Below are 23575 nucleotides of genomic sequence, written 5' to 3' on the forward strand. Positions count from 1 at the left end.
CCTGCCATGTTAATACCCTTAGATTCAATGTGATAAAATCACCTTGTAATGCAATCCTTTTTAATTGGCCCATGTAAGGTTTCTGTTATTTATAGCTGAAAGAACTGACTCCAAAATATTTAGATGTCACCTTGAGGATCCGCCTTGGTATGCAAACATTCTGCAGTGCAAAATATCTCATCTGCTATTTGCGCTATTTGTTCACTCTCTCTCAAGTGAAAAAGAAGGGCAATAAAAAAGTCATGAATAAAGAGAACAAAAATGGATTAATTGAAACGTATTTACTCAAACATCACTGGAGTACAGATATACACTGCTGGTGGGAATGTAAAACAGGGCATCAGCTATGGGAACAGTGTGGTAGTTCCTCCAAAATTTAAAAACAAATGATCATTTGAACCGGCAATTCCATTTCTGGGTATAGATCCAAAAGAATTAAAGCAAGATCATGAAGAGACGGTTGCACAACTATGCTTACAGGAATATTATTCGCCACTGCCAAGAGGTGGAAGCAACTTAAGTGTTCATCGATGGATGAAGTAATAAACAATAAGGTTTATATATACAATGGAATATTATTCATTGGGAGAAAATTCTGTCACATGCTACAGCATGTATGAATCTTCTGGACATTATGCTAAGTAAAATAAACCAGGCACAAGAGGACAAATACTGGTAAATTCCACTTCTATGAGGTATCTAAAGTAGTCAAGCAAACAGAAACAGAAAATAGGGTGGTGGGTGCCAGGGACTTGGGGCAGAGGAAATGGGGGACTTCTCGTCTTAAAGTGGGTACAAACACAGGGGATCATGGCAGCAATGGAGCTGTTCTGTATTTTGATTGTGGTGGTATACACATAAACAAGTGGTAAAACTGTAAAGAACTAAATATAAACACACACACGAGTACAGGTGTAAATCTGTAAAAGGTTGCTGGATGTTATCAAGGTCAACATCCTTGTTTTGATATTACACAGTGGTTTTTCCAAGATGTTCCCATTGGGTAACTGGGGTATAGCTCAGTTGGTAAGGAAGTCGTCTGCAATGCAGGAGTGAAGTCACTCAGTTGTGTCCGACTCTTTCGACCCCATGGACTGTAGCCTATCAAGCTCCTCCCTCCATGGGATTTTCCAGGCAAGAGTGCTGGAGTGGATTGCCATTTGACCCCAGTTCAATTTCTAGGTCAGGAAGATCCCCTGGAGAAGGGACAAGCTACGCACTCCAGCGTTCTTGTGCCTCCCCTGTGGCTCAACGGGTAAAGAATCTGCCTGCAATGAGGGAGACCTGGGCTCGAGCCCTGGGATGGGAAGATCCCCTGGAGAAGGGGAATGGCTACCCACTCTAGTATTCTGGCCTGGAGAATTCCCTGGACTGTAGAGTCCACGGGGTCGCAAACAGTCAAGATTCAACTGAGCAACTTTCACTTTCACTTTTCAACTGGGGTAAAGGCCACTTGGGTTCTCTTTGTATTATTTCTCACAACTGCATGGGAATCTACAATTATCTCCAAATTAAAGGTTGAATTTTTAAAAGGGAGGATATATAGCAAACAGATTTTATTAAAAAAAAAAAGAAAAATTAGTTTCACCCTGCCAAATTCGTAAGAATTGACACTTAGAATGGATTGATAATTTCAAGGAAGAGAAATCTGATAAATCTCTGTGTTAAAGTACTACACATGCTTCTCTATGGCAGAAGAGAGAGACGCTGATGATTAAGGAAAAACAGACAAAGCTTGCCTTTCAGAGGCTTCTATCTCAGCTTTCAGGGAAACAATGCTTTCATGCTGTCACTCCCAAACAAATAGTTTCAATTTATAATAAATGCATTAAAGACAAAAGCGCTTAATTTGCCCAGATGATATTTGTATTTTAAAAGATATAACTTTTCAGAGTGAATCTAACAAAGTGAGAATATAAGAGAACAAAAATAGGGGATGGGGAGGTTTTTATCAAGGGAGCTTTGAGATGAGGGAAGAATCTGCAGCAGGCACCCGCTCTTAATAAGAGGAGGCGGGCATCAGGCATTTGCCTTGATCCCCAAGCCTGCTTCTTACCAGACTGAGCCCCCAAAGCACTTTTCTTTGTTGTCCTTGTCATGCAGGTGGGGTGAAAAATTTCTTGACTGTATGTAACACTATGAACAGGAATTATTTGACATTATTAAGTAATGTTGTCTGCCTACTGACTATACAGCTATTGACCTCAACAATAAATTTGCCTAGTAATTAGGAAAAGTAAATTTTTAAGTCTAATGTCTTATAAAATCCCCAGATATCAAAGAATGATATAACCAAAAGGCAGAATCTCAAACAGTCCTGTAAGGATCAGGCCAGGATTACCCCTCAAGCAGACAGAGCACAAGCTGCTGCTGCTGCTGCTGCTGAGTCGCTTCAATGGTGTCAACTCTGTGCGACCCCACAGACGGCAGCCCACCAGGCTCCCCCGCCCCTGGGATTCTCCAGGCAAGAACACTGGAGCGGGCTGCCATTTCCTTCTCCAATGCAGGAAAGTGAAAAGTGAAAGTGAAGTCACTCAGTCATGTCCGACTCTTAGCGACCCCATGGACTGCAGCCCACCAGGCTCCTCCGTCCATGGGATTTTCCAGGCTGGAGTGGGGTGCCATTGCCTTCTCCAGAGCACAAACTACCTAAACTGAAATTTATTTTTATGTTTTTTTTTAATCACACTATTTATTACAGAAAAAAAAAACCCTGAATGCTGCTCAGAATATCTAGAATTAATTTAGGTTGCATGTTGTTACTACTATTTTAAATTACCTGATAGATCAATACCAACCACCCCATCAGTGAACAGGGAGGGCCTGTGAAGACCTGGATAAACAAGTCTGTCTCAGGCCTGACTTCTGCAAATGCAGGACACCTGGAGAACTAACTGCAGGCAAAGACAGACGCCCCAGAGCCCCAGAGAAGGAAGAGGTGCCGAGACCAGCAGAGGAGGGGGACCACCTTTTTTCAATCGGTGTGCACTGCACGGCTCACATGAACAACCCCGAGGCCCAGTCTTCTCTTGCCACTCATGCCCCGCCTAACCTGCACTTCCAGCAACTGAGCAACAAGGAAAGGAGGAAGCCAGAGGGAGGCTTCTGCTGGTGCTAAACAAAATACAAAACAAAAAAATCAAAAAACACTCTACAAGACAGAAGCATGCCATCCCTTCAATCACGGCCTCGATAAAGGGAATGAAAACAGAGTTGTTTAGGCCCGTCATCTAGAGATAGTTTCAGCTGCTCTGTAGGTAACTCTTGTGAGCAGCCTGGGTTGAGAAGCACTGGCCTCACAGAGCATCTTCTCCTTTGATGAATTCTAGAATGAAAAACTATTTTTAAAAGACAGTGTATCTGCAGTAAAACTGTGTGTGTGTATGTGTGTGTCTGTGTGTGTATGTTTACCTTCAGTGGGATCAGAGGCAGGGGAGCTGTGATCTGTTCCAGTGTGTGTGTGTGTGTGTCTGTGTTACCTTCAGTGGGATCAGAGGCAGGGGAGCTATGATCTGTTCGTGTGTGTGTGTGCGTGCACGTGCTGTGATCTGTTCGTGTGTGTGTGCTGTGATCTGTTCAGGTGCGTGCGTGCATGTGTGTGTGTGTGCACGAGTGTCTGTATGTGTTTACCTTCAGTGGGATCAGAGGCAGGGGAGCTGTGATCTGTTCCAGTGTGTGTGTGTGTGTGTGTGTGTGTGTGTGTGTGTGTGCTGTGATCTGTTCAGGCACGTGCGCGCGCACGTGTGTGTGTGCGTGTGCGCGTGTGTGTGTGTGTCCGCGTGTGTCTGTATGTGTTTACCTTCAGTGGGATCAGAGGCAGAGGAGCTGTGATCTGTTCCAGTGTGTATGAGTGTGTTCGTTCTTGTCATGTGTGTGTGTTCATTCTTGTCGTGTGTTTGTTCTTGTGTGTGTGTGTGTGTGTGTGTGTGTGTATGTGTATGTGTGTTTACCTTCAGCAGGATCAGAAGCAGGGGAGCTGTGATCTGTTTCAGCCTTCAAGCAATACTAGAAATAGCCTCGCTCCCAGTCTGGATCTCTCATCAGCCCTGGTTGCCAAGTCACTAGAAATTATCTTCTGTGCTTTTGTTTTTAATCCTTGGACAAAATTATTTCTGGGAAATGAATTTCTCTAGAGTATATTTAACCAAGTAAAAACAATTCAAAGAATGGTACATATTGTATGACCCCATATTTGTTAAAAATAATAGGTACAGAGAAAAACAGAAAATAATGGCTATCTTCTAAAAATAAGAGAGGATATGCACGATATTATTTTACTCTTCACTGGCTATGTTTTAGCAACCAGCCTGAAGTTCTATTTGTTTCACTGCAGATACACTGTCTTTTAAAAATAGTTTTTCATTCTAGAATTCATCAAAGGAGAAGATGCTCTGTGAGGCCAGTGCTTCTCAACCTAGGCTGCTCACAAGAGTTACCCACAGAGCAGCTGAAACTATCTCTAGATGGGGGACCTAAACAACTCTGTTTTCAATGCCTTTATCAATCATGACATGAGATAAAGATAGAAATCACTGCTCTAGGCTAAGGTTACACATGAGGTACCTATAAAAAAAAATCCCAAAGGCATAAAAACAACAAAAACGTATCTTTCTAGACAAACACTAAATATAATCTTTAATCCTCTATAGTGGATCTAACCCTTCTAACAAAATCATACTGAACACTTCATGTACTCAACATACTCTAAGTCTCGAGGTGACTATAATACACCAGTAAGACTAAACTTGGGGGCTGCTCATAGTTTCTCTCTTCTTAACAGAAATGGTCCTCACTGTACATTTAACTGTGTTCAAATTGAGTTATCTCAAGCTTCCAGCAAATCTAAGGTGTGGCAAATACCCCCCTTAGTTTCTGACATGAGACCTCTCTGTCTTGGGGATGTGTCCCACACTGGCGGCTCATTGAATTTCAGGGAGATGATGCCTTTATAATCTGAGAATCACCTAGAGTAGGGATTGGCCGAGTATGATCCACGAGTCCCAACAACCACCTGACTACGGGGCACATATTACCACAGGGACAAAGAACCAGAGGAAGAAATATCAAGAAAAGATCCCAAGAGAATCTGTTACCACCTGAATTGTTAATAAACAGGACTGAACCACTGAACTGAATGATAAAACATACTGGAGATGGACGAGGGTGGGGGGTGGAGAATGGCTCATGGTTCTCAGGCCTGGCTAGTACTCAGGCCCAACAACCTCTGGTTTGGCTACTGCCAAGAAATACCAAGAGAAGATGCTCTGGATTACAACGTGGGCTGGGACCAGAGAGGCTTTTGTTGCGGAGGGGAGGCTGCTTATAGACCCTAAAGATATAGACTTCATCACAAAGGCTGAAGGTAATAATGAGCCAATGAAAGACTTTAAACAAGGAATTGATACAATCACATTTATCTTTTAAAACAAATTGAATATCCTGGCAGATATGGGAGAGGGGGACTAGATGGAGATGAGAGAATATCAGAATGTTTCAAGAATCCAAAGAGAAACTGAGGCCTGGATTTAGGCAATGGCCAGACAGTTGAAAAGAATGTGAAATATCTGGACTGGCTGATAGTCTGGATGATGGAGGAGAGGAGATGCGATGTCTGGCTTCTCCGATTCCTGCTACAGACACAGTTGAATAGAGCACAGGCCATCAGGTATGGCAACATGGGAAATATATTTGGTACATCTGCAATATATTCAAATATTGATGAGCAGCAAACAGTAAAGAAGCTAAAGGCAAGAAAATGTCAAGTAGAAAAATATGAAGATCACCTATACATTTATATTATGGGACGTGTTTTTAAAAAAGAGTAAATCTCAAATTTTTAGTATCTCTAATCTTCCTAACTGTGTGACTTGTCAAATTTTAAATCTATGATTACTAAAACAATTCTGTTATTAGATACAAATTTGAATCAAACTTACTATAAGGAATGTCATTGTTACCCTAACAATGAGAAGAAGATAAACTACAAAATTACAGCTTTTTTAAGCCTACCAGTCAGGTGACCCTGCAAGATAACAGAGTAACATGAATTCCAAAGAGGGACCCTCCAAGGAAAGGGTCTCCTGTGGCAAAGCACAGGAGCAACAAACGGGTACCATGTGAGCGGGAAAGAAGATCAGCTGAAATTCTAACTGAAAGTTGAAGTTCAGGTGTGTGGTTAACCTGTTAGCCTGGAGTAAGTGACACGGGAAAGCACAGGGTCCCTGTAAGCTCTCTTCCACTGGCCTCTACCAAGCATTCCCTGGAAATTCAGGATCTCAGGCAGGAGACTGATGAGAACTTGACACCAAGCAATGAGCAGCAAGGCTGTGACTGGGGGAACGCGTGTGGGAAAATCTCTCCCAGGCAGGTTGTGGGCCTGCAGAGATGGCTAAACACTGGCAACACAGCACTAACACCGGAACGACCCCGCAGCACTGGCCCGCGCCCCACGCACAATGCGCACCACCACCTTCTAGAGAACTGGAAGCCTAACCACTAACAAGAAAGCTCAAACTCGGAGCACTCCTGAGTCAGTTAAATGAACCTGAACCCCACCCAGCTAGCAGAGGAGGCCCATTTCCAGGCACAAATGTGATTCACCTCAGTTACTATACATGTGAAGGCCTGAATTCAATAAAAAGTGTAAGACACTCTCAAAAATAAGAAAAACAATTCATCATCAAAAAATTAAGTGATGAGACTCAGATGAGCAGACAGGGACTTTAACTATAACCAATATGTCAAAGACAGTCATGGAACAGGTGAACAACTCAAATGAACAGATGGGGGTGGTTCAGCAGAGAGACAGAAAGTCCAAGAAAAAGTCAAATGAATATCCTCAAGAAAAAAAAAATCCTCAACAACACAAAAAAAACAAACAAAAACACGTGATACCAAAGATGAAGACTTCCTTCAGTGGGCTCACCAGTAAACTCGACACAGCTGAGCTAAGAATAGCTGAGCTCGTCACTGCAGCACTATTTGCAAGAGTCAAGACATGGAAGCAACCTAAGTTTCAATTCACAGATGAATGGATACAAAAGATGAAGTGTATATACACGATGGAATATCACTCACCCATAAAGTGAATGAAATAATGTTAGAGATCATCACATTAAGGAAACTAAGCCAGACAGAGAAGGACAAATGTCATATGATATTGCTTGTATATGGAATCTAACAAAAAATGATACCAATGAGCTTATTTACAAAACAGAAACAGACTCATAGACATAGCAAACTTACAGTTACCAAAAGGAAAGAGAGGGAAGGATAAATTAGGAGTCTGGGATTAAAATATACACACTACTATTTACAAAACTGATAACCAGCAAGGACCTACAATATAACACAGGGATGTACTCAGTATCTTATAGTACCTTATGATGGAAAATAATCTAAAAAACAACGTATCTGTATAACTGAATCCTTTTGCGGTAAACCTGAAACTAACACAACACTGTCCATCAACTATATTTCAATAAAAAATGTAAAAGACAAACTATCAGCGAACATAAAGGTTGAGCAACAGAAATTACTCAAATTGAAATACAATGAGAAAAAGGAAGGAGGAGGAGGGAAAAGAGGAACCATACAAGAGCTATGCAACAATTCAAATGGTTTTAACATACGTGTAACTGGAGACCCAGATGGAGAAGGAAGAGATCACGCAGAAGAAAAATACTTAAATAGATACTGGCTGAAAAGCCTAAAAATGATGAAAGATATCAAACCACAAGTCTAACACTCCCAGAGAACCCCAAGCAAGATAAGACCACCCAAAAGAAGTAAAAAACAATAAAGCAAAAATAAACTACACAAGCATCATACCTAGATACACCACCGTAACACGACTAAAACCAAAGATAAAGGGAAGTACTGAAGAACAAATAGGGAAAAAAGAAAGAGAGGAAAAAGACGTATTACCAAGGGACAAACATGAAGAAGTACCACAAGCTTCTCATCAGAAACCATCAAATCAGAAGACAAACTAGAGCAACACTTCAAAAGACTAAAAGGGAAAAAAAACTGCAAAGCCAGGACCTATATTCAAGAGAAATAGTTTTCAAAACTGAAGGTGAAATGAAGTTTTCTTCCAGAAAACAAAACAAAACAAAATTGGGAGAATTAACTGCCAGCAGATTTGTGCTACATGGCATATTAAAGGAAGCTCTTCAGACAGCAGGGTAACATGAAATGAGAACCTAACTCTCCACAAAGCAATGAGCAACAAAGAAAGTTAAAATATATTGTTTCTTATTTTTAATCACTCTAATATTTTAACTTCATTTAAAAATAAGCTGCTGCATTTGTTCACTTGAAGCCTCAGTTAACGCAGAAGTTAAAGCTATGATAGATATTTAATAGCTGTCTGCTCCTACTTCTTAAAAAGGGGCAAACACATTAGTTTGAAATTTTAATTGTAACACCTTCAAGAGCTACTTTAGTATACTGCCTCTCTCAAAGCTTATCACAATACTGTTTATTACCTACTTAAACTAAATTACCTTTTTATCGACTAATTATATAATTTTAAACTGTAAATTACAGTATTCATCATTGAACAGAAAAAAGAATATTCTTAGAAAAACAAGTTTTTTAAACAGAAAATCATTTTTTATTTAAAAAATCAGTTTAAGGCTATTTAAAATAGTTCCAAAATAGCACTATCTTCCTAAAAAATGCCAATTTGCTCTTTTCATAACTGATTAGTTACATAGTTATAAATGTATAGGATCAAATGTCAAAATCTGAGTCTATTATGAAATTAGAACAATATACAATAGTTTCTATTGTTATTATTTATACACCTTTAAGCATCTTAAATTATACATCCTACAAAAAAAGATCAGTAACAATGTATTTGTTTGAGTTAGTCACTGAACTAAAAAAAACATCTTTTCAGGGATTGATAAAATGTTTTACAACTTCATGATACAGTATTTCCAAGGGATATTTACACTGAAGACTGCAATAGGAACTCTTTACATCAATGAGCATATCTTCTATTGAAACTCTCAATGTAACAAATTTCTAAAGTTAAATCTAAATAAGAGTCCAAATGAAGGACAGATCAGAAGATATTAATGAAAGCACAATGGGGAAAACAAATAATGCACAGGCCTGGTAAGAAGAGTCACACCTTTGACAGGATGATAGCAGTGCTGAGGAAGCAGTCATGCTCCACTGACGTTAAAAAACAAACAAAGACGATAATCTCAGAACTGGAAAGGATCTTCAGATACTGAATCCAGAGTTTCCTAAATCAAGTTTTAAGAAAGCCCAATTCTAAAAACCAATTATTAAATGGTGTTTAGAGCACCAAGAGTTTTCTAGGTCTTAATCCTCACCTGCAATGAAGAAGACGTAGGTCTGATCCCTGGGTTGGGAAGATCCCCTGGAGAAGGAAATGAGAGCCCACACTCCAATATTCTTGCCTGAGAACTCCAATGGACAAAGGAGCCTGGTGGGCTACAGTCCATGGAGCAACTAAAACAAAAACAAACCTCACTCTACAAATTAGCAATACTAAAGGTCTGAAGCCCCACTTCAAAAAGAAAGCTTAATTTTAAGATTAAAAAAACAAATTTATATGCAAATGGGTAAATGTTTTCCTTAACTCACAATAAAATCTCTCAACTTTTTTCTTAACTCATTAATATTTTTAGATCATTTTTCCTTTAACATCAGCATGAAAAGTGTTGTCATTGGATGGTCTTATAAATGAGGAAACAGAGGCCTGGTTAAATATGTGGTTTTTCAAGTATAAGAGCAAATTAATAGCATTCAAGGATAAAACTCAGTTTATTGACTCATAAACTCAAGGATCCTATCACTTCTTTAGACCCTTCATTTGCATACAAAAGTCCAGCAGGATCCAATTCATCCTAGTAGGGGGCAAGTTCTGATACCTGCACATCATGTAAGTATTTACATAAACATTGTTAATGTTTAGTTCTCCCATATATATAAACTTCAGATTAAATATAACTTCAGATTAAATATAACTAAAGTGCTTAGGATTTCTTTTAAAATACCATTTAATAAGAATTTTTCTCTGTTGCTAATAGCTCATATAAATAAAACATTTTTTTAAGATAAATTCTAATATTACCCTCTGGGTTTTCCTGGTGCCTCAGATGGTAAAGAATCCACCTGCAATGTGGGAGACCTGAGTTCAACCTCTGGGTTGGGAAGATCCCCTGAAGGAGGGCATGACAACCCACTCCAATATTCTTGCCTGGAGAATCCCCTTGGAAAGAGGAGCCTGGCGGGCTACAGTCCACGGTGTCACAAAATGTTGGACACAACTGAGTGACTAAACACACAATATTATCCTCTAATGTTAAAAGGCAGTCACTTTTTTAAAAACTGGGTTATAGCATCCTCCTGGAAATGAGTCACTTATGCTGAAATTTTAATAAATCTTTAGCTATACTACACACTCCAAATTTAGATTGCATTATATATCACAAGACAGTTAAAATATCACAAAAAAGCTTAATTTTTAAAAAGTTGGCATTCCCAATCCTTGAGCTCTCAATACTAAAATCACCTTAGAAAGTGGAGTCACTCAATTGTGTCCAACTCTTTGAGACCCCATGGACTGTAGCCTACCGGGCTCCTCCGTCCATGGGATTCTCCAGGCAAGACTACTGGAGTGGGCTGCCATTTCCTTCTCCAGGGGATGTTCCCAACCTAGGGATCGAACCCGGGTCTCCCTCATTGCAGACAGGCGCTTTACCATCTGAACCACCATGGAAGCCCCCCAAAAAATCACCTCAAGAGCTAGTTAAAAATGTACCTTCCTAGACTATGTTCTCAAGGGTCCTAATTCGAATCATAGCAGTGGACTGGGGCTATGGACTGTACCCTTAACCAGCCCAAAGTAACTATGACATGTAGCAAGATTTAGAAGCCATGCTGGATTACAGTCATTCATGGAAGGGGAGGGACAGGGAGAGAATTTTAAAGTGAAAACTGACTCACTATACATAATACCCAAGAGTAATATTATACTTTTAAATTTAATCAAAACCTGGTAGTATCCTGAACCATCCTAAAAGCAGGTAACATCCTCTCCTCCATCTCCATCATTCCTTAAACACGTTCTTTCTCTACTCTCTACCTCTTCTGTTGACTTCCAAGTCCCATTATTTGGTTCTCTCTGAACTCTACAAACCACCAGAGTGCTATTAACCTGAAGGTTAGTTAGCATTTCTACACTATGAACAACTTATGGATGACTGACATTTTCATTTTTGTTTGTCAGTGTTTACCACAGAGACTGGCAAATCACTCAAGATCAAGAAATACCCAACAAGACTGACCCTTGAAAATGCTAGATGCTGCTTTTTAGTATAAATCCTCTACATACATTTAATGAAACAATACATTATAGGGCCACTTTGATTGTAGGAAGTGAAATGCATGCGAAATGTTTTGCACAGGACCTGACATGCAGTAGGTGTTCAGTAAACAGGGCCTCATTAGAATTATTCATCTGATTCTAAGGTAAGTTCAGTGGTTCTGAATTCTCTGGGCTCTCCTCTGACCTCTGACCATTCTGAATACCAGTCTCCTACCCTGACTCCAATTCCTCTTCCCCATCTCTGCCTCATCCCTCCTCTTCTGTTCAGGATTCCTTTCTACAGGAAAAATGTCTCCAGCTATTCCAAGTCCTCTTTGTGAATTATCTTACTTTTCTGGTCATTCCTTCCAATCACTATGCAAGAAAAGAGAAATGCATTTATATCCTGATAGTTAACTATTTAAGAATCAAACTCATAGCCTACATAGTCTCAAGACTTATCTGGAAATTGCTTTAGGTTTAAGAAATATCTGGACCTCGGACATGGTATTGCCAGAAGATACAGATGCATCATTCAAAGATAATGAGGTGGGAATTAAGAAAGTAAAAACCTGAAGATGACAATTCTAAGTTTTGAAAAATGATAGTGGCTTCATTCTTGATCAAGATATACAGCTAGGTCTTCCAAATGACAAAATCCTATAGAGTAAAAAAGTCACTTATTAATTGGCTCAGCACCACAAAAGAATAAGGGATTGTTCACGTTTTCAGAAAAAGTGAATTTGGGGATTGGGCACAAATACTGAAAAGTAGCACACTGTCTTTAAGACTACATTTACACTGAAACATGTGTATCACCATACATGAAACAGATCACCAGTGCAAGTTCAATGCGTGAGACAGGACACTCAAGGCTGGTGCACTGGACAACCCTGAGGGATGGGATTGGGAGGGAGGTGGGGAGGGGGTTCAGGATCGGGGACACATGTACACCTGTGGCTGATTCAGCCCATTCATGTATGGCAAAAACCACTACAATACTGTAAAGCAGTTACCCTCCAATTAAAATAAATAATTTTTAAAAACACTACAGTTTCAAAACATATCTGTAAGTGGACATCTGAGATCATTTTACCTACATCAACTCACCGGCTGTCATAGATCATTTAGGAATGGGACATTACAATACAGGGTAACACCGAGGGACGCAAACCTGTTTGGGAGCACCGCCAAAGAAAGGTGCCGGCTGCACAAGCCCAAGGTGCTGCTGCTGTTGAGTCATCGAGTCCTGTCCAATTCTTTGTGACCACCTCAAACTGTAGCGCCCACCAGGCTCCTCTGTTCATTGGATCTCCTTGGCAACAATACTGGGGTGGGTTGCCCTTTTCCTGCCCCAGGGGATCTTCTTGACTCAGGGATCGAAGCCCCAGTCTCCTGCTTGGCAGGCAGATTGCCACTAAGCCACCTGGGAAGCCCAGTATGAGATGTGAACAATTACAAATATGCACAGCACATACCAAGTTGTTTTCCCTCTTTTTTTCTGATAATCCGATTAACACTAAAGTGGCTTAGCAACTACAAAGTCTAAAGGGGGACTATAATAGTGTGTATGTATACAGTGAACATAAGCACACGTATATTTTATAAACACACATACAGACCTCTGACCTTCATTCCAGTTTTAATTCCCAGTCTCTTGGTGTTTGTATCAATAGAGGAGAGAGCACCAGCTCTCACGTTTGCTGCTGACACTGAGAGGGGTGCAGCCTACCTTCGCTTTTTTTCCTGGGGACCAATTATTCCTTTTCCAACACCAACTGGGCTGTGTTTATCCAGGGGTCTAAGGATCCTGCCTCTTTTTAAGTAAAAAAATTCTCTAAACTCTTAGCAACCAAACTTGGGTGGGAACACAAGGTTGGGAAGAAAATAAACATAAAGCAAAAGGATACATTTCACTGTAGATCATTTTTTAAGTCAGGTTAACCACGAAACTGAAAGAGTATATACATACTGACTTTAATTTTAAGTTGTGGCAAGGAGGAGGGCTTCAGGACGTATTCAGAGAAAGAAAAAAATTCTTGAGAAGGAAGGAAACCACGTATCTCTCTACTTGAGTGAGCTGAATAAGCATATAACCTACATACAGTTAACAAACAATTTGGGAATCCTGAGAATCACACACACTGGGAAGTGGCAAACACAGAAGAGAACCCTGGCAACAGTTGCTAAGTGACAAAGATGGGGTCTCTAGGGGTTAATCTCTATACGGAATCCCCATACTACTGTCTTCCTTCAAGGAGAAAAACACAGACAGAAACTGGTATAATTTCTGAAACTAGATATATAATATATATGGGTCACTAACTTTTACAGAGACTATGGCAACTTAACATTTTAGAAAGATTACTATTATTATCACTAGTCAATATCTTACAATGTCCAGTGTCTTTCATTTCTGGAAAAAATTAGTTCCATTCACCCATTCTTGGGCTCATTTGGGGTGAATACTTACACAGCGACTTTTACGTGCCTTAAGATTTATCATCTGTCAGACCTGCCTGAGTTAAGAACTGATGTGGAATAAAAGCAAAAGGTACAGAACTGAGAGTCAGTGAACATCAGTTCTAGTCCTGTCCCTGGTCATTAAATGACTGTTTGGTCCTAGCAGTGTGTATTTCAGTAATTCTAAAATGAAGTAACCAAACTTTATAACTTCTATCTCTAAAATGCTAATCTAGTTCTAATTTCTAGTTCCTATCACTTTTTAAACATGTATTTCTATCAAAGCAATACATTCACAAGACTAGTTTCTAAAAGCTGGTCTTTAGATCTAAAATCTATATCAGCCTGGTTCTACACTATGCTCCTTTCTAGTTTCATTTCCAAGTTTATGATGATGACAAAAATGCCTTCTGACTTAATATGAGTCATCACAATCTGAAAAAGTAGCAGTTTTCACTTATGAGCTACCTGATCCAAGCAAGGCACTCTACGCTTCAATGTCTGAATCTATAAAAGGACAAACACTAACCTCTCTCAAAATGGCTGAAAAGATGAAATAAAACACATGAAAGAATGGCAACTAGCAGCAAAAATAGCATTTGTATGTATTAAAGGTATGACAATTATCTCTATAAATTGCTTAAACACCTTATGTCCTCCTTAAAAGCACATTCACTCCAACAGATGTAGCTGAAAAATAAGGCAACCAGAATGTTTTAATCATGCATCTGTGAAGTATTGTTTTAAAAGCTCAAAACACATGTATTAAGCATATACTACGTGCCAGATATAACATGCTAGGATTCCAGAATTCCGTAATTATGGCAAGGACCCAACCTTCAGAAAGCTCACAGTCTCGAAGACACGAATAAAACAGAAAATGTAACTGAAAACCATAACGACAAAAGCATGTATAGGGAGCAGAAGTAAGGATCAAGCGAGTAATTCACCTTGTTTGAGGAGGACAGAGAAGTAGCTAAAGCAGCTTGGAAAGGGAGGAGTGGTTCTGCAGGCAGAGACCAGGGCTTCAGACCCGCTTAACCATTTAGAGCTATATGATGTGGGTCAACTTAATTTACCACCCTGAGCTTCTTTGTAAATCTACTGTATTCTGATGATTAGAAGTAATTATTTGTAAAGTGCCTGATACATAGCACGCATTGAAGAAACAGGAGTTATCTTGTTTCAGAAGTCGGGTTTGACTACTTCTTTTCAATAGACTGAGTTCTAAATGGCACTGCAGGTAACATCTCTTCACTAAAGATCAAGCTGCATATGGGGTCAGGAAGGTCACCAGCATGGAGAAGGCCACAAGGAGCCACATCAGAATGTCACCACCTGCAGAGTCCGTTTTTTAGCAGTGATGCCGTTCCTAGCATGTGGTACATTCACCTGGTGGTGAAGCCTATTTCTAATCTGTTTTCTCCATTTTCACAGAATTTTGCACACTCGAGATTGTATTTATTTCCTAGAAGAGGTTCCCATGCTCCTCAGTCCCTCCTGAGTCCTGGTTTTGGATATTCAGCATATCCCATATCCTTTATAAAATGGCAAAGTCCAATGAGAAACTGATGATTACTAAGATTACATAAGGAGATAATTAGAGCTAACCATGGGTTGAGACTACCATTGTTAACCTACTGGTTGACCTATGGGAACTGTAAGCCACTATAATGATTCAGAATCTTAAAAGTAAGTATTTCAAAATATTGTTAACTCTGGCCAGGAGGTTAAGTTGCATTTACTCTATGGTTCCCAAAGTTACTTTTCTCTAAATATCCCCTGATGAGCTAAGACAGTCATTAACAGATATAAATACATATACTCAAATCCTTGTTTTTCATTTTACAACATTTGAAATATTAACAGTGGATAAATACAAGGAAAGCCCTAAGTAAGATAAAGTGGTCTATCTCAAAATTCAACTGAATTATAAAATGGTTTTATGTCAATTTAGGTTTTCCAGGACTAAAAACATGTTCCTGACCTGCGACACGCAATGCCTTTAAAGTCAGCCCTCAATTTTTCTCTATGAATATCTGAATTCCATATATTCCAGATTTTATAATATCATGTATCCTATCAAGACAGGTTATATTTATAAAAGTCATCCTCTTAACCAGTTTAACATAATGCATTTTGAAATACTAATGCTCTATCAAAATTAGCTGTCTTATACAAGAATTCAATCCTGAGTATGTCTGTAAGATTTTTCACTGAGAAGCAGGCACTGAGGGGTCATCAAACCACAACTGAAATCACTTTCCTGTCAACACGTCTTTAGAGGGTATGTTTTAAATTCAGGGTATAAGACAAGCATTTCTATAGTAACCAAGCCAGAAGTTTCTTCACAAAGCAGACCTACAAATTCGATTTTTAAAGTCTGAGTATTATGGCTCACTTTTACAACCAGAAATTGATGTTAATTATTATAACATTTTACGTCCAATTCCCTCCTGATAGCCTTGACTTGTGAAGGGAAATACACAAAATTATCAAATGTCACAGGGGCAGTATGGGCAGAGGGAAAGAGACAAAAGGAGATAGAATAAGATATACGGTAAAAGCAAAAAGTGCTCAGAACGCGCTAGACCTTGGTCCAGCCCGTGACCTAATATAATCTACTTAAGGAGTCATTTATATCGCCAAAAAAAATTAACAACTGAACCAAACTGATCAATGCGAGCTGGTAATTTAAGTCCTGCATTCGACTTGAGATTTGCTAGAAAGAGCTAAATCAGAAAAAGATCGCAACAGCAAGAAGCGCGTGTGTGTGCGTGTGTGTATGCAGGTGGGGAAGTGTGTGTGTGTGCGCGCGCGCGTGTCTGTATGCAGGTGAGGGGGGGCATAAATAAAGGCTAAGTGTACTAAGACTCCGCGCTAAAGCAGTGCCGCGCGTACTACGGAGGCAGGGCGGGAGGGAGCGAGGCGGGGGTCGTGGACTGTCTGCAGCCACTCTGGAGCCCCGGGGCGGGGGGCGCTAGTGGGGCCGGAGTCGGCGCCCCCAGAACGGGCACAGACCGGGTCCCATTCCCATCCTCCACGCCGGGACCGGGGGCCGCGAGCTCCGGAGCCAGGGCGGCGCGGGGATCCCGAAGGCGAGGGGCGGCGCCGCGTCCCGCTCCCCACCGGGCGCATCAATTACCCGTGAGGTTCCTCAGCACCGTCCCGTGGGCCCAGAGGCTCAGGACCTGCTGCACCGACAGGTTGATCATGGAGGCGTCGCCCCCCTCCGCCTTCATCTTCCCCGGGGGTCGCCCGCCGCCCTCTCCTCGGGCTCCGGGGGCGGCGGCGGGTGCGCGGCTCCTCCAGGCCGCCGCCAACGCCGCCGCCGCCGGGGGAGGCTTCGGGGCGCTGGGCTGGTCGCTGCTGCCGCCGCCGGGCCTCCGCCGGGGGGCCGATCAGCGCGTCTCCCAGGCAGCCCCCTCCCCGCCGGGGAGACATTGAGGACGGCCGGCCGGCAAGGGGCGGGGGCCGGGCGCTCTCCCCGCGCGGCCTGCGAGCGAGGAGGACTCGGGGCGCTGTGGAGGCCGCGGCCTGTCAGGGGCCGCGCGGCGCGCGTGAGGAGGCCGAGGTCACGCCGCGAGGGCCGGGGTGACGGGCAGCCGGCAGGTGCAGCCCCCGACGGGGCCCAGGCATCACCGCGCGAGGACGACGAGAACCGCGACGCAGACGAGCCGGCGGCGGCGGCGGCCGCGGCCCCTCCTGCCGCCCGCCTGCCCACCCTCCTGCCGCCGACACTCGAGGACCCGCCCCCTCCACCCGCGGCCGCCGGCGGGCCGCTCGTGCGCGCGCACACGGGCCCCCCTCGCCGCCCGCCCGCCCCGCCCTCGCCGCAGCCACCGCGCATGCTCACTCCCGCGACCCGCCGCTCTCCGACAGCCGGCCCGCCCCGAAGCCCTCCTCCTCCTCCTCCCCACCCCGCCCCCTGCAACGTCTCGCGCGCGCGAGCTCGCGTGGCTAGCGGGGCCGAGTCGGCCCCGCAGTGGGACGGGGGGAAGCGCGGCCTACGTCACTAGCGCCACCACCGGCCCTCGCTGCTGATTGGACGCTCCGAGGGAACCGCCTCCACGCCCTCCCTCCCTCCCTCCGCCTTCCGCCCCGCCCTCCGGCCGCGGGCGCGCGCCCTGGGAGACTTCCCCGCCCCGTGGTACCCGGAGCGCTAGGCCTGGGGCTGTGGAAGGGACCCAACGCTGCGGGAAGCTCAGTGTCCAGCGCCCACAGGTGGATTCAGTAACAGTTCACGTCTTTGGTTTCGAATGAAATGCTTTGAATAAAAAGGTTTGAGTACAACTTTTTTTTTTAACTGTAAATACCTCAAAAGATTTGAAATATGTCAGTTTGCGAGTTTTGTTTTTTTGTTTTTTTGAGAGCATCAGATGACCTGCAGAATATATTTGAAGGCCATTGAAACAGACCCACTTAACGATTCATCCAGTGGATTCTTCCTACGGGAAGACCCTGGGCCTCGCGTGGTTCCCCCCATCTGAAATCACCTGGTGCCCGGGGCTGGGCAGGTTTCCCACACGTCAAGAAGCGGGCTAGCGCTGTTTTTTCCGTGACAGTATTCTTTGTATGTAAATTATAAACGTCTCTATTATTTCCACCCCCTTCCCCATCCAGGACTTAAACTAGATCCCACTTCCTATGGTTAGCTGCCTATCTTCATGTCCATGGGAGGCGGAGGAACTGTCTAAAGTTCAGCTACAACAAACTAAACTCCTTCAAGTTTGAAACCATTTATTTTGAAAACTATTAAGTTTGGGTAATAAAAACATATGCACTAGGCAGCCACCCCTCCACATCCTTTTGCAAAAGAAAATCTGCCAAGGACACCAAAGCTCTTTGCTGAGCAAAACGCAGAAAGGGTGAATCACCTGTAAAAGAGTGTTCTTTGGTGACTGCTTTAATATATATATATATATATATATATATATATATATATATATATATATGTATGTATGTATGTATAGTTATGTATTTGTGTTTATGTGAAAAAAAAAATGTACAGCCCAAGAATGGTGAGTTAAGTTTCATCTGGGGCAGAATGAAGACTATAGCCCGGGAGACAGCCTCTCAGATAACTGTGAGGAACTGCTCTGAAGAGGTGGGGGAAGGTCACTGTATGTGACTTCCACAAAGAGGATGCTTGCACTTAAGCACACATTTTGGCAGACAGTTGCTGCTAGTCACAAGGAGCAGATATCTCCATTAACGACTTTAGTGCTTTTCTAGATAGGTGAAGATGTGCAAGAAACTGGGCTCATAAAGTCTTCTGAAAGGCTCTAACTATCTGAAGACCTGTTCTGCTAGTTTTTCCTGGAGATTAGAGTGCTTCATTCCTGATCTCTTCCCTTATCTCCTTTCAGGCATCCATTGTACAGGAGACAGGGATCAAAACCATCCCCATGGAAAAGAAATCCAAAAAAGCAAAATGGCTGTCTGGGGAGGCTTTACAAATAGCTGTGAAAAGAAGAGGAGTGAAAAGCAAAGGACAAAAGGAAAGATATAAGCATCTGAATGCAGAGTTCCAAAGAATAGCAAGGACAGATAAGAAAGCCTTCCTCAGCAATCAATGCAAAGAAATAGAGGAAAACAACAGAATGGGAAAGACTAGAGATCTCTTCAAGAAAATTAGAGATACCAAGGGAACATTTCATGCAAAGATGGGCACAAAAAAGGACAGAAATGGTATGGACCTAACAGAAGCAGAAGATATTAAGAAGAGGTGGCAAGAATACACAGAAGAACTGTACAAAAAGGATCTTCACGACCCAGATAATCACCATGGTGTGATCACTCACCTAGAGCCAGACATCCTGGAATGTGAAATCAAGTCGGCCTTAGAAAGCATCACTACGAACAAAGCTAGTGGAGGTGATGGAATTCCAGTGGAGCTGTTTCAAATCCTGAAAGATGATGCTGTGAAAGTGCTTCACTCAATATGCCAGCAAATTTGGAAAACTCAGCAGTGGCCACAGGACTGGAAAAGATCAGTTTTCATTTCAATCCCAAAGAAAGGCAATGCCAAAGAATGCTCAAACTACTGCACAGTTACACTCATCTCACATGCTCGTAAAATAATGCTCAAAATTCTCCAAAGCAGGCTTCAGCAATACGTGAACCATGAACTTCCAGATGTTCAAGCTGGTTTTAGAAAAGGCAGAGGAACCAGAGATCCAATTGCCAACATCTGCTGGATCATGGAAAAAGCGAGAGTTCCAGAGAAACATCTGCTTTATTGACTATGCCAAAGGCTTTGACTGTGTGGATCACAATAAACTATGGAAAATTCTGAAAGAGATGGGAATACCAGACCACCTGACCTGCCTCTTGAGAAACCTATATGCAGGTCAGGAAGCAACAGTTAGAACTGGACATGGGGGACTTCTCTGGCAGTCCAGTGGTTAAGACTTTACCTTCCAAGGCAGGGGGTGAGGGTTCGACCCCTGGCAGGGAGTTAAGACCCTACATGCCTCAGGGCCAAAAAACTAAAACACAAAACAGAAGCAATCTTGTAACAGATTCAATAAAGACTTTTAAAAATGGTCCACATCAAAAAAAAACAAAAAACAAAAAAAAAACAACAACAAAAAAAAAAACCACCTTAAAAAAAAAAAAAGGACTGGACATGGAACAACAGACTGGTTCCAAATAGGAAAAGGAGTGCGTCAAGGCTGTGTATTGTCACCCTGCTCATTTAACTTATATGCAGAGTACATCATGAGAATGCTGGGCTGGAAGAAGCACAAGCTGGAATCAAGATTGCCAGGAGAAATATCAATAACCTCAGATATGCAGATGACACCACCCTTATGGCAGAAAGTGAAGAGGAACTAAAAAGCCTCTTGGTGAAAGTGAAAGTGGAGAGTGAAAAAGTTGGCCTAAAGCTCAACATTCAGAAAATGAAGATCATGGCATCTGGTCCCATCACTTCATGGGAAATGGATGGGGAAATAGTGGAAACAGTGTCAGACTTTATTTTTTGGACTCCAAAATCACTGCAGATGGTGATTGCAGCCATGAAATTCAAAGACGCTTACCTCTTGGAAGAAAAGTTATGGCCAACCTAGATAGCATATTCAAAAGCAGCGACATTACTTTGCCAACAAAGGTCCGTCTTGTCAAGGCTATGGTTTTTCCAGTGGTCATGCATGGATGTGAGAGTTGGACTGTGAAGCAGGCTGAGCACCGAAGAATTGATGCTTTTGAACTGTGGTGTTGGAGAAGACTCTTGAGAGTTCCTTGGACTGCAAGGAGATCCAACCAGTCCATTCCAAAGGAGATCAGCCCTGGGTGTTCTTTGGAAGGAATGATGTTAAAGCTGAAACTCCAGTACTTTGGCCACCTCATGTGAAGAGTTGACTCATTGGAAAAGACTCTGATGCTGGGAGGGATTTGGGGCAGGAGGAGAAGGGGACGACCGAGGATGAGATGGCTGGATGGCATCACCGACACGATGGACGTGAGTCTGAGTGAACTCTGGGAGTTGGTGATGGACAGGGAGGCCTGGCGTACTGGGATTCATGGGGTCGCAAAGAGTCGGACACTACTGAGCGACTGAACTGAATAGGAACTGAGCCAAAACTCATAATGTGGAGTGATTTTCTTCTGAGGACTTAGAATTAATTAGATCTTAGTTTAAGATTTTAAAATATCAGATGAAAGAGGCTTTACCATTTTTTAAAATTCACTTTATTTTGCAGATAGGGGAAGCTTATTTTGCAGAGTTGACTTGACCGAGGTGACACCACTTTGCAGTCCAGTTTTTGAATTCCTTAACTCACTGTCGACTGCATTCTGTTAAGGTTCTGGGTGAGAAGATGCAAGTTACCTAATGGTTACCAATAAGAGAGTTGACATTATATAATTAGTGATATTGGAGAATGTGACTACCTTCAATGTCAGGTTAATGGTAAACTTTCTAAACAGCAGCTCTTCAAACTCACATCAGGAATGTTTAGCTTTCATGGAATCACTGAGGTTCTTATCATTACACACTATTGTTTAAAACATGGTAGCATGCATTTAAAATATTCAGAACCTGGGACAGTGTCTAACAAAAAGTATTCATCAAATATTTGTTGAATGAACAACTGGATAAGCTTCATAGAAAAGTTAGCATTTTTCTTGTTTCTTGTAGTTTTTAAAAATGGAACCTAAGTGTTGATTTCTGGAAATGAGAAAGTAAGACACAGCAAGGAAGGCCCAAGGCGTTAATGTACTTTGATAGCCAGACAACTTTTCCCCTGCTTTTCAGTTCAATTCAATCAGCATTTCTTTGGCATCTCTTATCTGAAATAACATTCTATGCTAAGAGTTATCTGTAAGTTTTGAAGATCATAAGGTCACAGTTCTCTAGGTTAATACCTTGCATTTAACTTGTGTTTGCCTTGATAAAGCTAATGGTACTCACTATATTGAAAGCCTGTATTTTTAAGTGAATTGACAATTTTCCAATGGCTAGGGTTATGAAACCCAAACTGAATTAATGCAGGTGGAAGTTGTATGATTTCTTGCAGATTTTTGATATTGAATTAATGTACCAGTCAAGGAATGGCTCAGTTACATTCCTGCCAGAAATCAGGGAACACCCCCAAGTAAATCCTGGAGGTCTCCTTTAGCCCTGTGGCCTTGAATGTGAAATAGATAGCAATTCACAAAGAGTTCCTGGTTTGTTTCTTACCCACCAGTAAGGGAACACCCATAAGTCTTAGCATGTTATTAATTGTCTGGAGAGGGCCCAGAAGAAAGCTTTTAAAATCAATTAGAATATAAAATTATATTGATCCTTTGAGAAAAACATTAACTACTGAGGACATCTTTTTCTCCCCTTTATTATCTTTCTTTCCTATTGTAAGGTACCACATCATAGAGTCACATTACAGAGGCAACCTAATCTCATCTTGCTACACCTTGAGTAGGATATGTGATATGTATTGTATGAATCTGTTTCCATTTGTAAGTAACCTTTTAGCTTTAACTCTTTGGTCTTGTAGAAATTTCTGATATACTATGTTGTCAGCTTTTTCTTTTATGGTATCTGAGTTTTCTGCTTTAAAATGTCCTTTCCCTGTCTCAGATTTTATTTTATTTTTTAAGTCTCATATCTTTTCTAAAAACTTTATGGGTGTCTTTGTTTACACCTTTGGCTCACTTGGAATTGTGTTAGTACAGATCTAATTTTGTTTTTCCAGATGGCAACTGAGTTGTCCCAAAACATTTATTGAAAAATCCATCCTTTTCCCACTGACCTAAAATACTAGCTTTATCATGTACAAAATTTCTATATATACTTGGATTTATTTCTAGACTTTCATTTTTGTTCCATCTATCTGTTCATGTGTCAGCACCACACTATTTTTATTTTCCTTAACTCTACAGTATGCTTCAGGTTCTGCTAAGATAGGTCTTTGTTATTTACTCATTTTCAGTTTTTTTTCCTGATTAATCCTGAATGTGTGTTATTCCAGAAGAACTTTAAAATCAGCTTCCTAGTTCTAAAAGTATTACTGGTTCTGGTTTTATTTAAATAATGTTACATTTATAAACAAATTTAGGGGATATTGAGAGATCTTAATGTTTTCTTTTACTAAGAAATTTGATTTTGAAAAGATGTGTAATATGTCTTTTTTAGCATCTATGGATATGCATGTGATTCCTTTGATTCTGAATACATGAGGATTATATTCAAATATTTCCTAACATTTTCTTTGACTTTCTGGAGTTAATGGCACTTAGTTATGATCTCTCATTTTTTTA

At 41.6% G+C, this 23575-nt stretch overlaps 1 protein-coding gene across 1 annotated transcript in view; it reads right to left on the minus strand.

Annotated features, from left to right (window-relative positions):
* Positions 1-17634, minus strand: part of TMEM170B (transmembrane protein 170B) — a 35769-nt gene extending 18135 nt beyond the window's left edge. The window contains exon 1 of the mRNA XM_069563065.1: positions 16959-17634. Within this exon, the coding sequence (XP_069419166.1) occupies positions 16959-17055 (97 nt within the window). The 5' untranslated portion in view covers positions 17056-17634. The remainder of the gene's footprint in view (positions 1-16958) is intronic.
* Between the last annotated feature and the right edge of the window lie 5941 nt (positions 17635-23575).

Source organism: Ovis canadensis, chromosome 20 (genome assembly GCF_042477335.2).
Source record: "Ovis canadensis isolate MfBH-ARS-UI-01 breed Bighorn chromosome 20, ARS-UI_OviCan_v2, whole genome shotgun sequence".
NCBI lineage: Eukaryota > Metazoa > Chordata > Mammalia > Artiodactyla > Bovidae > Ovis > Ovis canadensis.